A 16895-nucleotide genomic window follows, 5' to 3' on the forward strand; every position below is an offset into this window, starting at 1 on the left:
AGCAGGCTCTTGAGGACCTTGTAAAGTAGAAAGTTATGCTATGGCACTTTTTACAGTGTGCTTTAATCACTCTATAATGCTTCTGACCCAGTCGAGGGCCTCCTCTCTTCTGGCCCTGCATCTCTAGATGATGGCAGGATAACCATTTTCGGTAACAGAAGTTGTCAAACTGCAGAGCGCTTCAAAATCACTCAGAGGGCTTGCGAAAATGCAGACAGCTGGACCCAAACCATAAAATTGAGGATTTGGTCTGGGGTGGCATCCAAGAACTTGCATTTCTAACAAATTCGTAGGTAGTACCATTGCTGCTGGATCAGGGTCCACACTTGAAGAACCAATGCTCTAAACCATAGATGTCATAGTTTTAATTTGAAAAAGTAGGAATAATTTTAAAGGATTACTGGCCTTAACGACTATCCATTATCTTTAAGAATGAATTCAGATCAGCTGCTCCATGATAAAAGTTATTGTTTCCAGTAAATGTGTCTTAACATTCGATTGGCTTATGTCCAACAACTCTCTCAGTAATGCAAACGATTGATTTAACAGAGGGGCATTGGTGAAAGCAGTTTTTTTTTTAACAGGCACTCAGTTTTCACATTTTAAAGTTGTAGTTTCACTGGGTACAGGTATCATATGGAACTCTCCATCCTGTCTCTATTAATATGTATCCTTCTATCTCCTTCTTTATAGAGTCTGGGTCCTAGTCTGTTTCTTCTCCCTTCTAAGAGTGTATGAGTATATGAACCCTACCTCTTATTTGTTAACTGTTAAGGAATGTATTTCCATATAATTCTCAAAGTATAATTTCTTAAACACCCCTCTCCCCAACAACAACAATTTGCTTAGGTCATTTTCATAGAATATAAACTGGTATTCACTCCTGCTTAACACTTATCAAGACACTACCTTTGGATTTATTCTTAAACCAAGCCTCTACGACTGTATGCCGGGATCATATTCCTTAGATTCCTGTATAAAATTTCAGTGATTAGCAACATACTGCAGCAACAAGGTACAGATTGACAACTAGTCTTGTGAATTTTATTGTTATCACCATGAGAATGTGGTTAAAAATATTGCTTATTGCATGTCTCCTTTATGCAGTTTCAAAAGATAAATTCTATTCAGATTCTGAACCAGAAATAGTAATTTTTATTTGTTGTTTATTTGCGGGATTGGAGTATTTTTAAGTAACAGATACTGTGAATTATGAAATTAGTATTTCCTTCTTTGCTTTGCTTCCGATAAAGAGTAAAGCCAATTTATAGTCCAACTAGCAATTGTACAGGATGTAAAATCATGTCTATACCACCGTTCTTTTGACCTTTTATTATTTGCTTATTTGTTAGAAGTTTTTCATTAAAGAAGAGTAAAAAAGTATTACAATATGTATTTCTAAAATCTGCTTTAAAGACTACTAGAAAAAAGGAAAGGTTACACATTTCTATTTCTAACATTTCTAACATATTATAACATTAAATTTATTTAGTTTTAGAGTCTCTTCGCACTTCATTTTAGGAGTCCTACTATCTTTATCCTATGGTTTATTATAAGGCATTAAAGATTAAACTGAGCTCACCATGTTGGAAAAGCATAGCTTTATAAAGGGATTAAACTAACCTCTTTAACTCTCAAATATTCTTTCTTGTATTCTTTTTTTTTATATATATATATATGTATCAGTTGGCCAATTAATTTCTTTCTATTTATAGTAGAGACGGGGTCTTGCTCTTGCTCAGGCTGGTTTTGAACTCCTGACCTTGAGCAATCCGCCCGCCTCGGCCTCCCAAGAGCTAGGATTACAGGCGTGAGCCACCGCGCCCGGCCCTTTCTTGTATTCTTATGACATTCCATAATTGAGAAACATAGTGTAGTGTGTGTGTGTGTGTGTGTGTGTGTGTGCATGTGTTGTAACACATAAGCATTTTCTTTGGCATTTGAAATTTTGTAGAAATGAATGTCCTAGATTGACCCTTCTTTTATCTCTTTCAGTAGTACACAAGACTAAATTTAATGATATAGGGGGAAAAGTATGCTGGACACTTGTTAAAAATGGTAAGGAATACTATATTCATGACTATTCCATTTGGAAAAAGAGATTTAACTCAACACAGATGAAATAAAAGCAGGAAGATTCAATAATGCAAAGTGATATGAAGTACAAAACGTAAATAATATAAAAATACATGAGAACTAGAAAATACCTTTGCGTTAATTGGTTAATCGCCGAACCTTGAGCCCTCAATGCTAGAGTAGCACCAGTGAAAACCAGCATGTGAGGCGTCCAGATGAGTGAGTGCATGATGAAAGAGTGGAGACAACTGGTGTTTCACCATGTCATCAAGATATAGGCCACAAACATTTTGAGGGATCATTAGGGTTAAGAGAAGAGTTTTAAGTTTATTTGTGACTTAAACAAGTTTCTAGTATGAGGAAGTAGTTTATGGAAAAGAAAATATTGAAATTTCAAAAGAAGTGAATAACTGAAAGGATATAGGACATCAAGTCTGTGAGAGAGGTTGACAGATGGAAAGAATCATTTTGGAAAGGAAAAGGGCACAGCTTTTGAGACATAAAACGAGAAAAGCAAGAAAGGTAATGAAAGATTTTTAGTTTAAGTCTCATTATTTCAACCAGTTTTTGCTGCTACATGATCAATTCCATAAATATTAAGGATGTATTATTTTCAAAGGGATTTCAAATGAATTCTATTTAGCACAGGTCTTCCTAAGCTGCACTCACCAAATAGCTGTTTCTAGTCCCAGAACTAATAGAAAAATATAATTTACCCTGGGCACATTCTCATTTCTCATAGGGAAGGAATATTATTAAATTTGATAGAAAAGGAGAGCTCAAATGTCCACTAAGTTTTAACATAATAGGGCCAACAAATTGTGCTGAGTAATAATCCCCTATTCAAATAACTGTTGCTAAGACATCATGGGGTCATACACCATTTACGTGGTAGCCACATTGTGAAAATGTTTTTATTCTTGACACTTATGCAGACATTTTGGTAACTATGAGCGATATATATTTATCCTTTCTTCAGATAGGGATGAAATGGTAGGAATAGCAGCATAATAATGATAATAATGATATTAATATTTTAATCCACTTCTTTTCCCATTCTCAGGGAAAGGCTTACCCCATAAAGCATAATTCGTGCCTACCTAAATCATCCTTTCTTTCTTTAATTCCTACTCAAGATTCTTACTAGCTATTGTTCTCTTAAGCAAGGACATTAAAAAAATTAAAATTCAACCGTATTTTATTTAAACAATTTGGTTGGTATATTTTTTTGAGTATACCAATATTTTTGAGTATACCAAAATATATTATTTTGAGTATATTCACAAAATAAATAGAGCCTTGGCACTTTATAAATAAATAGAACTGTAACTTTCATCATCTGATTCTACAAAATTTCAGGGGTGCTATTATATTAAATCACTTTTAGGAAAGGGTATGATATATTTTTTGTTCTTGCATTATTAATGAACATCCAATCAGATCATAAATTGGCAATTGGTGTTAGATAAATGGGAGTATAAGAATACCTAATAGTATATAAAAGAAAAAAAAAGACCTCTCTACTCATATCCATATTCTAGAAGCTTTAATACTTTTATACTTTTTATGAAAATACTTTATATACTTTTCTTAACAACTTAAGAGATACAGAAATAAACTCAGATTATTATTTCCTCAAGCAAATGATTGTCTTACTAATTTATATTAATATCTGAAATTATACAGAAGCTAATACATTTAATTTCCTTTAAATGCGATTTGCATATTTCAAAATGTACATTTCCAAGATAGGAGCAAAGTAATAAATTAATTTTTTTAAATTGCTGATTGATTATGAGGGAAAGAGGCATGCTGCCCTGAGAGCAGATAGTTTTATTAGATGGCTCTAAAATCTAAAATATGTTTGGTAATATCAATGTACCATTAGTTACTTTTGACTTAAAAAATTAAGATCATTCCCCAGTCCTTTTTTAATCACAAATTTTATTTTTACTATGGAGTTGGATCTTGTCATTTTGTGATGCTCATAATGGAAATGCCTAAAAACATCAAAAATGGAATCTAACGGCACTACAGCTGGGCAACAGAGTGAGATCCTGTCTGGGAAAAAATGGAATCTAATCTAATATTAGAGTCTTTTCAATGATTCTCTTCAGCTGATAGATTTCCTTACATAATTGTCTCCCAGACTATACTCTTTGCAATACTAGTCCAGAGAGATGTTTCACAAATAAATGGGTCTTTGGTGAATGCAATCAGCCTCTCTAGGAATGTGGCATCGTGCATGTTAGCATGTTCAAAGCTCTGAAAGGTTCTGCAGAAAAGCAAACTTCTATTCATATAGTCAGTCCTCAAACTTTATTTGTTCTGCTTTGTTTTCACACAACCTCTATTAACCTTTTTCTGAAACAGTTTTTGGCAAATACTATTTCAGGTAATGTAAGTGTGCTTAGATGTCAGTTTTCTTCTTCCTTCTATCTTTCCTCAGAAATAAATGATTATCAACTGAAATCTGAAGCCTGTAAACAAGCCTTTTGCATGAAATTCCGTCTTCTTTACAAAGCACAATATTTCAGAACCGATGTTGCTGATACGTTATATGACTAGAGTACGTAGCTAACTAGTCAGTAGCTATGCTAGAGTAAGGTCTCCTGTGTTCTGTGCAAAATTATCTTCTTCACATATATCTCTGTATTGAAGTTGTTTGTTCTTCAAGTATTGTTCTGCTCCCATGACAAAATCTCTGAATCTCAGAGGACATCAAATCTGTTCTCTTTCCTTATCCTATTTCCCCCGATGCATCTCAGAACACAAGACTACAAAACAAAATCAAAATTAACAGGAACTTATTATACTGAATGGAAACAATGGCATCTGTGAAGTTAATTGCTTTGAAATGTCAATTTTAATTAAATTCATTAAAATTATTTAGCACCAATTATAACAAGGAACCATGTTCAGGATTTGGGGACAACAAAGAAGAGTAAGGGTGGCTCCACACCCCCAGTTTTGTCAGTCTCCCTAAGGGGAAGGATAGGTGCCTAATTATAATAAAGCAGAGTATATATACTATAATACTATCTTTTTATTTTTATCTTATTCATCATTTAGATTTTAATGAATGTTTTACAAAAGGAAGTTTTCAAAGATTTCTTTGGTGAGTGGGGTGAACTTTCTGAGTTTGATGCACAAATGCTTATCTAGGTCATCCATGACTGTTACCTCTTCTATTTTTTTTTATTTCATCATATTATGGGGGTACAAATATTGTTAAGGTTACATATATTGCCCTTGGCACCCCTCCCCCCCGCCGTGCCAGAACTTCAAGCATGTCCATCCTCCAGGTGGTACCTATCACACTCATTATATAACTATATGCCCATCCCTCCTCCCCCCTCCCCCCTGCCCACCACCCAATAAAAGTCATTTACTATCTTTTAAATTGCTTTACTGATATAACCTATTTCCAACTACTTATGCACTTTGCAGTTGGGGAGACTGGAAAGTGTACTTTATTTCTCACACAAATATTTTTATTCTCTTTAGTAGAGAATAAATTAATAGAAAATCAATTTTTATTTATCTAATTACACTATTAGTGGTTTCTATACCCAGATCTCCACAACATTTTGTCAGTTTTTCATGTTGTCCAGAATCCTACTGAGATTATAACATGTGATATATTTGGAGAGTCTTTTCACTAATTTATCAGGCTGAAATGGTGAACAGTGATCATCTGTATTTCATTGTTCTTCTGAAGCAGATTCTTAGTAGAAGTTTAGAAGCTGACACCTCACATTTCTTATCTTCAAAGAGATGCTTTCTCATTAAAATTTAAAACTTGTCTTTTCTTGTTCTGTCTACAAATTTTATTTTATTATTGGATTATAATGTGCTGTATGCCTTATGGGACATTTGACCAACAAAGCAATGTATTTTATAATTTTAAGTTTACAGTCACAGTCAAGATGCAATCTCATAGCCTCTTGTCTGTGGAAATCACAAGCCTAGACTTCTCCAAAGGAAATGCTTCTTTCAAACATAAGCTCAAGAGGTAATCTAGTTTTAAATAATCGGATTCTTCCATTGAACTATCAACTCCGTGGGCATATATCTGCTTTCTTTTCTAGGGAAGGGTCAGCAGCAAACCCTATCCAGATTTTTGCAGTGAGTAGCCTCTGCTTTTACACATGTATCTCATTACTTTCAGAGAGCACCTTTGTGTATCTCAAAGAAGAGGGACTTCAGAAAGTGAAATTAGAATGTCTTAGTGAGTAAACTGTCAAAAATGAATGTGGGTCAAATATGCATTCAATTTTCACAATATTAAAAAAGGGAAGCTATAGTTATACTGCAGTGTTTCCAAACTGATTATACAGAACAGAGGCTCAGCTTGATGCCGACTGTTTATATGCATTGCCAGGCTAAACAAGTACTTTTAAAGGTTCATCCATCACAATTTATGGTACATTAAGCCAAATATAATGTTCTCACAGGCTGGTGTTAAGGGATTTTCAATATTCAAAATAAGAAATTGCATTTGGGGAAAGGGATTTCTCCTCTCTTTTTCCATAGAATTTCTTCAGTTCTATGGAGTCTCGTTAAGTCTATTGGACCCCTGTTACACTCCAGTACTAATCACAGATTGATTTTAAGAGTTTGAAATCTTAACTGGTAGCAGGAAATGACTTTAAATTAACATTGCATCAACTACTATAAATCGTTCACTGAAAAAGAGAGTGTTTAATTATAAACGAAGGAACCTACTTCCCAGCTGATTAACTATATTAAACACTTTATATTTTCAATGCTCAAACACAATTGCTAATAAGCTATTTCTCACAATGGGTCTCCAAGGGAGCCTAATACTATCACATCCTATTTTTAAAAATGACTCACTTGACCCATAAAAATTAGATTGCCCATCTTGGACCACATAGAAATGAAAAACTAGAAGTAGGTTGCAAGTTCTCAATGTACCTACACCTAGTTTACAGAGCTATGCTCTTAGTTTTCTGAGCAAAGTGAGAAAACCAAATAAATTTCAATCTCTTCTGTTACTATAGGTGACCATACACACACACACACACACACACACACACACACGTATTCATTTTTTTTTCCCTTGAACATTTCTGTTGTGTATGCAAAACTCATGATTTTGTGACAAGGACAGCATAAACAAGCACAGAGAATTGGCTCCCCAGTAAATGATCTTTACTACTTATTCTGATATTCCTTAACTTGAGCTCACTTAACATACTTACTTGTCCTTCTTTTCCTCTTTAGAAGCTGTGTCATTTGGAAGTCTAGTACAATTAGCTTAGACCAAATCATAGAATTGTCTGATACTGAGGTCAACAAATATTTTTGGCAATGAGTTCATTCTTAAAAGAACACTTGATTATATTGCTGTCTATCAAATTGTATAATTGTATATCATATTTAATCTTATTAATTAATTATGGTTTTACAATCTATAATATTTTTTACTTTGGGTTTTTAAAGTTATTTCTATGAATAAAGAGCCTATAATGCATAATATGGATATTGATTTCATATTTTTTTACAAATGGCTTTTGAGTTGTTTAGTAGTTTAAACCTAATTTAGCTAATGAGTTTGCAATTTTCTCAATATCAATATCACTTTAATACGTCTCTTTTTGGAGCACAGAACTAGAGAATAATAACTGCATAGTAAATACATGGTAGTCGTTTAAGAATCTCAGTTTTTTTATTGTGTGTGTTTGTATATGGCAATCAACATATATAACTTTGTAGTGTTCCCTAAGTTTAATAATATTAATTTATTAATAAATTAATATGTAGAATTTTAAAACTTCAAAATTATAACTTTTGTCTAAAAAATTATATTTCTGCTTATTATTTCTCTTTGGGAATGGGATAAGGAAAATGCTTAGAAAATGAAAGACAGCTGATTTAAGTATTATGGTGCTAACAAAAGTAAATGCTCTTGACATTTTTTATATCTATTTAAAAAAAGAAAAGGATAGTCTATGCTATTATAATTTGTTTTGTTCTATAGAACTTCAGTTATATTAGAACTGCATGTGCACAATATTATATGCCAAATATGGTAGCCAGATATAGGCATTTTCATCACATTTCCCTTTCTAAATAAAATATGAAGTCATACTTCAGTGCTTTCAAAATATAAATATGTGGCACTGTGTAATAGAATACCATAATTCATCCTGATTTCATCCTAGGTTAACCTAATAAAGATATGTTTAGAGATATATAAGTTGCCTTTTATTATAGAAAAATGTAACAAACAAACAATATGAGAATGTGATATAGATATTTGTCTCTGGTTTTTTTTAGGACTGAAGCTTAGTGCATTTTCTAAACAATAATTTGGGGGTTCTCTGAGATTCAAACTTCTTAAAGCATATAAAACATTTCATACCTATGTAGTATATGATTTCTCTAGACATAGGTATTGTGTTTCATGAATAAATTGGGCTGTAATGTTTGTGTATGGAAGCTGCAATACATGAGGTTATGTCTATTTTGTTCATCTCATGTAATCAGGGAGTAAGAGCTCTATAAATATGTCTTGAATAAAAAGAAACAAACGTTGTTTTTAGTATTCATTTACTTTTCCTCACCAAGAGGCAAACAAGAAAGCAGATGGAAATATTTCAAGGTAAAGAGTAAAGAAATTTAGAAACAAAATTTTTTAAGCTTTAAAAATGTGTTCATGTCTAGTTTATTCTGTACAGTTCTATAGACTTTCTTGGTGCTTCCTGGCTTTTGTTGGACTAATTGGAAAAAAATTGGTTAAATTTTGGAGTGGTTATCCAGAATGCAGTTAGAAGGGCTCTGGTGTCGGCAGGTCCACTAAATTCATGGCATTTTTCACAGTATCATTATAGTTAGGTTTAATGGTAAAAGTGAATGACAAATATTTTATTCTGATAATTATATTTCACTACATATGGTACATTTCATTATATAAGGATAGTTGTTATGGAAGAGGGAAATGGGGAAGATATTGGAAAAAAGAAAAATGTGTGCATAAGTGAATCTATGTCATAAAAGAGAGCAAATTCTATTTCACACTGAACTCCATGGTGTCATTCAGAGTTCAGGTCCTTAGAAAGCCTGTAGATGCTTCCCCAGCCGCCTCTGGTAGTCAGCACTACTGACCCAGATTGTGAGAACAACAGTGACCGCAGACCCAGAAAGCACTGCTGTTCAGATACAAACATGGCATGTTTACTAAGCCATCTGCCAAGAGGTTCTTTTGGTTAACTGCGTGAGAGAGCCAGTAAACATGTTTAACTGGAAATGTCTACATATGGTAGAACAGAGCAGTTCTTTGAAATGTTTTGAAATTTTTTTTGCCTTTTTTTTCAATTCAGATTATTTCAATATATGAGTATGCCTCATGCATGTGAACTGAATCAGATCTTAACTAAACTAGTTTTGACCACATGTAGATACAACCTTAGAAGAATTTCCTTTAATATGATATTTGTGCAATATTTGAGTTGTTTAGCAAAGTATGCAATAACTAAGTGGTGATATAGGGAAGGAATTATACTAAATGATCCATATTATTACTTTTAATTTTAATACCCTATGACTTAATATAAAATGATTTCATCATTTTCTCAAAATTAAATGACAACAATGTTTAAGTATGATTGTATATAGATTTCAAATATTGCTTTTTATGTCACTGGAAAATATTGTGCAATTTATAAAAATCAGTGTTTAGAGACTTTAAGTTACTTAGGTTTTTAGATTTTTCTAGATTACTTAAACAAGGTTTATTGATATGTACGCTACCTAGATATAACAAAAAAAATATGTGCACTTTATTTTATTTTGTTTTACTTTATCTCAGCCTAGAGATGATTATCTAGAGTGAATGAATCCCCCAAATTAGGAAAGTAACACTAACAACTTATGGAATTTTTATTTTTTAGCATTAAAAAAGGGACGATTTTGGATCACGCCAGATCCTTATCACAAAGATGACAACATCCAGATTGGGCGTGAGGTGAAAATATCTTGCCAAGTAGAAGCTGTTCCTTCTGAGGAGCTAACATTCAGTTGGTTTAAAAATGGCCGTCCATTAAGGAGTTCTGAGAGGATGGTTATTACACAGACAGATCCTGACGTCTCCCCGGGAACAACAAACCTGGACATCATTGACTTAAAATTCACGGATTTTGGGACATACACATGTGTAGCATCACTGAAGGGAGGAGGAATATCTGACATCAGTATTGATGTTAATATATCCAGCAGCACAGGTAAGAAGCATGTTTATGATGCAAAAGATATTCACGTTTAAAATAATTAAAGTTTAGCAGATAAAATCGTCTTTTTTCTGAATAGTCTTTAGTTAAGAACATCATTATTTTTTAAAAGCTTCCTAAAAACAAAACTCTAATATTCTGAATGCTCAGTAAATATCGTGTTGTGAAACATTGTTACTTCTATTTTGATTTAGAGTTACAGGATATTTTACAGAAATTGTGCAAATAAAGTTAATAGCATTGACTAAGATAGATAGAGGCTTCTAGGTTAAATAATAGCACTTTTCCATTAACTATAAACCCTCTGTAGAGCCTAAAATTATATTAGTAAAGTTAAACAACAAATGTCTTAAAAGGTAACATCAATTTTCAGAACTTATAAAGAAACAAACTATTTAGTTTTAAGGTAAATATACTGAGAGAGAATTTAAGAGTGTTCAAATACAAGACATATAAGGAATGTATCCTCCACTAACAAAAACTGATGTTAAAGTTGTAGTCAAATGTGACTTTTTGGAAAATCATCTGGTAGAATTTCTTCACCATGAGTATAGTTACATGTGAAACTATATAGCAGTAAAATTCTTTCTTTTAAGGTTAAAAATATGCTATTAAGTTTATCTTAACTAAATGAACATCTGTAGACAAAGAAAATCCCAGAGTTTTGATGAATATTCAGATTCTTTCAAGTTCTTTAATTTTATGAAGTACAATCAGCATACATCAGAGAGCTGCAAAGTAGCTGTATGTGTTTTGCCAACCTGTTACCAGATTGAATTTTAATTGAAGATTCTTACATTATGCTAGGTGAATAATATGTGTTGAAAAGACACTCGGTTTTTAATAATGTTTAACACTTGTTTTTCCTTTCCAATCATGAAGCATTTTGACTTTTATAATTTAGGATATTCACTTGTAATTTTGTGCCTTCTCATGGTTCCAAATTATAATGCACACTGGATTGGTTTTATGCCTTAAAAAATAGAGGTCCATACTTCTGGCTGACAAAATATACTTACTTTCCAAAATTCTACTTTGTTTCTAAAAGACAATCAATTTTTATCATCTACAACTAATGTAAATGGACATTAGGGTGATGAAAAGTACTTGTGTTTAACCTTCATTCCTTTTCTAGGTAAAAACATCAAGAAACAACAAGAGCTATTTTTCATCTAAATGACATTTAAATATTGGTGTTAACACTGGGACATAGATTCATTTAGAATATCTGATGAAAAACCATTGATCTGCCCAGTTATCATTTGTTTATATATTCATTCAATCAACAAATATCCATTGATTGTATACATCAGTGTGCTAGGTGACACTGTACTAGGGGACATCCTACATACGATATTTCCTATACGAGTGAGAATAATAGTGTAAAATCTAGGATCATTTGTCCTTATTTTTTGAGAGATGCTTTTCTAGAATTGTTATGTACTTAATTATAAATCATTGCTTTGTTTTGTTTGGTTGCTTGTCTAGTTTTATTTTCTTTTTCAGAGCCAGTGACAAAAAGGCCAGATCCAAAGAATCAATGCTTCTATCTAAAGGACTCCTTTGATGGGAGTACAGTTTATATACTATTTATCTTAGACCAAAAAAGGAGCACAGAATGCAGAGAAGAAGAGAACATTATATAGTTACTTACAGAATGAGCCCTAACACTCATTTTTAAAATATACTTGTTATATTGCCTATTTGAAATTATGTATTATAAATGGCAAAGTAGAAAGGATGACTGACATTGATTTATGAAATTTCCAAAAATCTTAAAGGGAAAATCCAAGATTATCAGAGAACAGAGATCTTCCTTCAAAAAATGCCTCTTAGTAATCAGAGACTAATTGTAATGATTACATTTTCTTAATTATCATTAATCTCTCTGGTTACCAAATGAAACAAAAGTAGAGTTAAATATATATATTAAGTCTTTTTCCAAAACACTACCCCACCTACTACAGACAGACCTGGTTCCTCCCTAGAGTGAACGCTTCATGAAGTTTTAGTCTTTGTCTATATTGCTCATTATCATAATCTCAGCATCTGGAACAAGACATGGCACATAGTAGGTTCTTAGTAATATTTGAATAATGAAATAAGCTAATTTGTGCACATAGCTTTCCTTATAGGTTTTCTTTCCTCCTATTATCTCTGTAGTACAGATATTTGCTGCTCCTCTTACTGCCCTTGTGATTCCTTACTGACTTTAAGATAAGCTATTTGATAGAAAAATTTATACTATGACTTAATGTGTTACACTCCCAGGGGCAAGACTGGCTCCATAATTTGTGATGATCAGTGAAAATAAAAATGTGTGTCCCTTGTTCAAAAATTAAGAAATCCACAATGGCAGCATCAGACCATTAACCCAAGCTTGGAGACCTTCTTGTGGTGTCTACATGGGTGGTAGGCTCATCAGGCTGGCATGCCCAAGAGTTTGTATTATGATAGAAGGCCTGGAGACCATAATACTTAACCTAAAGTATGAGTCACTAAAGGCAATTTTATATTCTATCTTCTTGCTGAAACTGTATTTGATGTTTGACTTTGCTGCACACCCTTTTACTGCATCTACTGGCTCACTATAAAAGGTGTGGTTGAATCTCACCCAGAAGTACCACCCACTGGCCCAGAGACTAAACAGGGCATGTCATTATCCAAATGAAAATCTAAAGGTAAAAAGCAACAGCTGATCCAAATAGGAAGGAATCAGTTAAATAACTCTGGAAGTATGAAGACTCTAACAGAAAGCACACCCCTGAAGGGGAACACCAACTCTCTAGCAGTGGACATCAACCAAATTCAGAACACTAAAATGACACAAGAAGAATTTAAAACATAGATTGGAAGAAAACTCAATGATATGCAAGAAAAAAATGGATAACTGACACAAAGAAACTAAAAAAAAAAAAAAGGAAAAATCCAGGACTTGGAAGAAAAATTCACTAAAGGAACTGAAATATTAAATAAAAATCAAACCAAACCAAACTACTGGAAATGAAAAATTTATTCAAGGAACTATAAAACACAGTGGAAAGCCTCAAGAACAGGGTAGAGAAAACAGAAGAAAGATTCTCAGGGATTGAAGATAACACCTTTTAATTAAATAAGTCAGACACAGAGATAGAAAGAGCAAAGCCTACAAGAAATGTGGGATTATGTGAAGAGGCCTATAGTGATAATCATAGATATCGCTGAGGGTGAAGAAGAAAATACACAAGGGTTGGATAAGCTATTTGAGGATATGATAGAGGAAAATTTCCCAGGCCTTGCTAAACATCTAGATATTCAGGAACAAGGACTGAAAGGACTGAAAGGACTCCTGGGAGATTCATCGCAAACAAGAAGACATTATGACACACAGTCATCAGAGTGTCCAAAATAACCACCAGTGAGGCCCTCCTGCAAGCTCTAAGGTGAAAGAAGCAGGTAACCTACAAAGAAAAACCCATCGCAATAAAGACAGAATTTTCAACTGAGACAAAACAAGCAAGAAGAGACTAGGGCCCCATTCTCACTTTTCACAAACAGAATAATGCCCCCCATAGAATCTTATACTCTGCAAAACTAAATTTTGTATATGAAGGAGAAAGAAAGAGCTGCTCAGATAAGCAAAGCCTGAGGGAATTCATCAAGATAAGACCTGCCCTCCAGGAAGTATTCAAAACAGTGTTACACAGCTATCAGCACAATAAACACTCACAAATGTAAAATCATGCAAAAGCTAAAGGTCAAAGGCCAGATACCGGAATGGTATCTCTTACTCAAGAGAGAACAAAGCAACAACATTCAACTCAACAGGATGAACAGAAATCTTCCCCACTTATCAATTCTCTCAATAAGTGTGAATGGCTTCAACTGCCCACTAAAGAGACATAGGCTCCCGGAATGGATAAATATACACAAGCAAAGTATATGATGTCTTCAGGAAACACATATAAACCCACAAGAATGCATTCAGACTCAAGGTGAAGGGATGGAAAACAATATTTCAAGCAAACGGAAGCCAAAAGAAAGCTGGCATGGCAGTTCTGATTTCAGATAGCTTAGTCTTCAAATCAGCAAAAGTAATAAAAGACAAAGAGGATCATTACATAATGGTGAAGTGTACAATTCAACAAGGAGACATAACAATTCTAAATATTTATGTACCTAACTCAACTGCACCCAGATTCATAGAGCAAAGCCTGCTTGATCTATACACATTGATAAACAGTAGCACTATAATAGCTGAGGACTTCAACATGCCTCTGACAGAACAGGGCAGATCCTCTAAACAGAAAATAAATAAAGAACAATGGACTTAAACAGAACTCTAGGACAAATGGGCTTGACAAAGCTTTACAGAACATTCTATCCAAAAGCCAATGAATATATGTTTTGCAGATCAGCTTATGGGACATTCTCTAAGATTGACCATATCCTAGGCCATAAAACATGCCTCAACAAATTTTAAAAAATAAGAAATTATAGCATGAATCTTCTCAGACCATGGTGGAATAACATTAGAAATCAACCCAAACAGAAACACTTATGTCCACACAAAGTCTTGGAAACTAAACAGCTTTCTACTGAGAAATTATTTCATTAAGGAGGAAATTAATGGAAATCAAAAGATTATTTGAACTAAATGACAAAGGAGACATGCATTATCAAAATCTGCATGACACAGCTAAAACAGTACAGACAGGAAAATTTATATCCATAAAGACCTACATCCAAAAGACAGAAAGATCACAAATGAATAATATAATGAATCATCTCAAAGAACTGGAAAAGAATGAGCAACCCGATCCCAAACCCAGCAGAAGAAAAGAAATAACAAAGAACAGAGCATAAATAAATGAAATTGATAATGAAAAAACTATATGGAAGATTAATAAAACAAAAGATTTGTTCTTCCAAAAAATAAACAAAATTGGCATTCCTCTGGCTAGATTAATGAGAAGCAGAAAAGAAAGGACTCTAATAACCTCCATCAGGAATGAAATAGGAGAAATTACAACTGATGCCACGGAAATACAGAATATCATATATGAATACTATAAAAAGTAATATGCACATAAACTAGAAAATGAGGAGGAAATGGACAAATTCTTAGAAACACACAGCCTCTCTAGACCCAATCAGGAAGAAATAGAATTCCTGAACAGACCAATATCAAGTACCAAAATTGAAATAGCAATAAAAAACCTTCCTAAAAAGAAATGTCCTGGAGGAGATGGTTTCACACCTGAATTTTACCAGACCTACATAGAGAAATGGTGCCCAAACTGCAGAAATTATTCCAAAACATAGAGAAGGAAGGAATCCTCCTCAACACATTTTATGAAACCAACGTCACCCTGATATGAAAACCAGGAAAGGCCTCAACAAAAAAATAAAACCACAGACCAATATCTCTTATGAATATAGATGCAAAAATTTTCAACAAAATCCTAGCAAACCAAATTCAGGTGTTTATCAAAAAAAAAAAAAAAAAAAAAAAAAAAAAAAAACAATCCGCCACGAACAAGTGGACTTCATCTAGAGATGGAGGGATGATTCAACATACCCAAATCTATAAATGTAATACACCACATAAATAGAAGCAAAAGCAAAGACCATATGATCCTCTCAATAGACACAGCAAAAGCATTTGACAAAATTCAACACCCTTTTATGATAAGAACACTTAACAAATAGGCATAGACTGGACTTACCTAAAAAAGATGCAAGCCATAAATGACAAATCCATGGCTGACATGATAATGAATGGGGAAAAATTCAAAGAATTCCCATTTAGAACTGGAACTAGAAAAAGTTGCCCTCCATCACTGCTTCTATTCAACATAGTGCTGGAAGTCCTAGCCAGAGCAATCAGACAGTGGAAGGAAATCAAGGGCATGTATATGGGGGCAGAAGATATCAAACTATCTCTCTTTGCTGATGATATGATCTCATATCTAGAAAATCCCAAATATTCTGCCATGAGACTACTGGAATTGATAAATGCAGTGAACTATCAAGTTACAAAATCAATATACAGAAATCATTAGTATTCCTATATGCCAACAACAGTCAAACTGAGAACCAAATTAAAGACTCAATGCCCTTCACAACAGCAACAAAGAAAGTAAAGTACCTAGGAATATATTTTTAACTAAGGAGGTAAAAGACCTCTATGAGGAGAACTAAGAAACACTGAGGAAGGAAATAGCAGAGGATATAAACAGGTGAAAAACCATACCATGTTCATGGGTAAGCAGAATCAACATTGTTAAGATGTCTATACTAACCAAAGTGACACACGGATTCAATGCATTTTCTATTAAAATACCAACATCATTTTTCAAAGATATAGAAAAAATAGGTCTGTGCTTCTTATGGAAACAGAGAAGACCCCACATGGCAAAAGCAAAAAGAACAAATTCAGGGGCTTCAGTTTACCAGACTTCAAGTTATACTACAAGGCTATAGTAACTAAGACAGCATGGTACAGCCACAAGAACAGAGACATAAATGAATGGAACAGACTGAGAACACAGATAAAAAACCGTCTTCATATAGCCATCTAAT

At 33.4% G+C, this 16895-nt stretch overlaps 1 protein-coding gene across 2 annotated transcripts in view; it reads left to right on the forward strand.

Annotated features, from left to right (window-relative positions):
- Positions 1-16895, forward strand: part of MDGA2 (MAM domain containing glycosylphosphatidylinositol anchor 2) — a 777981-nt gene that overhangs the window by 554175 nt on the left and 206911 nt on the right. For both annotated transcript variants that reach the window (XM_076004050.1, XM_012746557.2), the window contains one exon: positions 9996-10325. In XM_076004050.1, coding sequence (XP_075860165.1) covers positions 9996-10325 — 330 coding nt within the window. The remainder of the gene's footprint in view (positions 1-9995; positions 10326-16895) is intronic.

The sequence above is a fragment of the Microcebus murinus genome, chromosome 6, assembly GCF_040939455.1.
Source record: "Microcebus murinus isolate Inina chromosome 6, M.murinus_Inina_mat1.0, whole genome shotgun sequence".
In the NCBI taxonomy this organism is placed as follows: Eukaryota; Metazoa; Chordata; class Mammalia; order Primates; family Cheirogaleidae; genus Microcebus; species Microcebus murinus.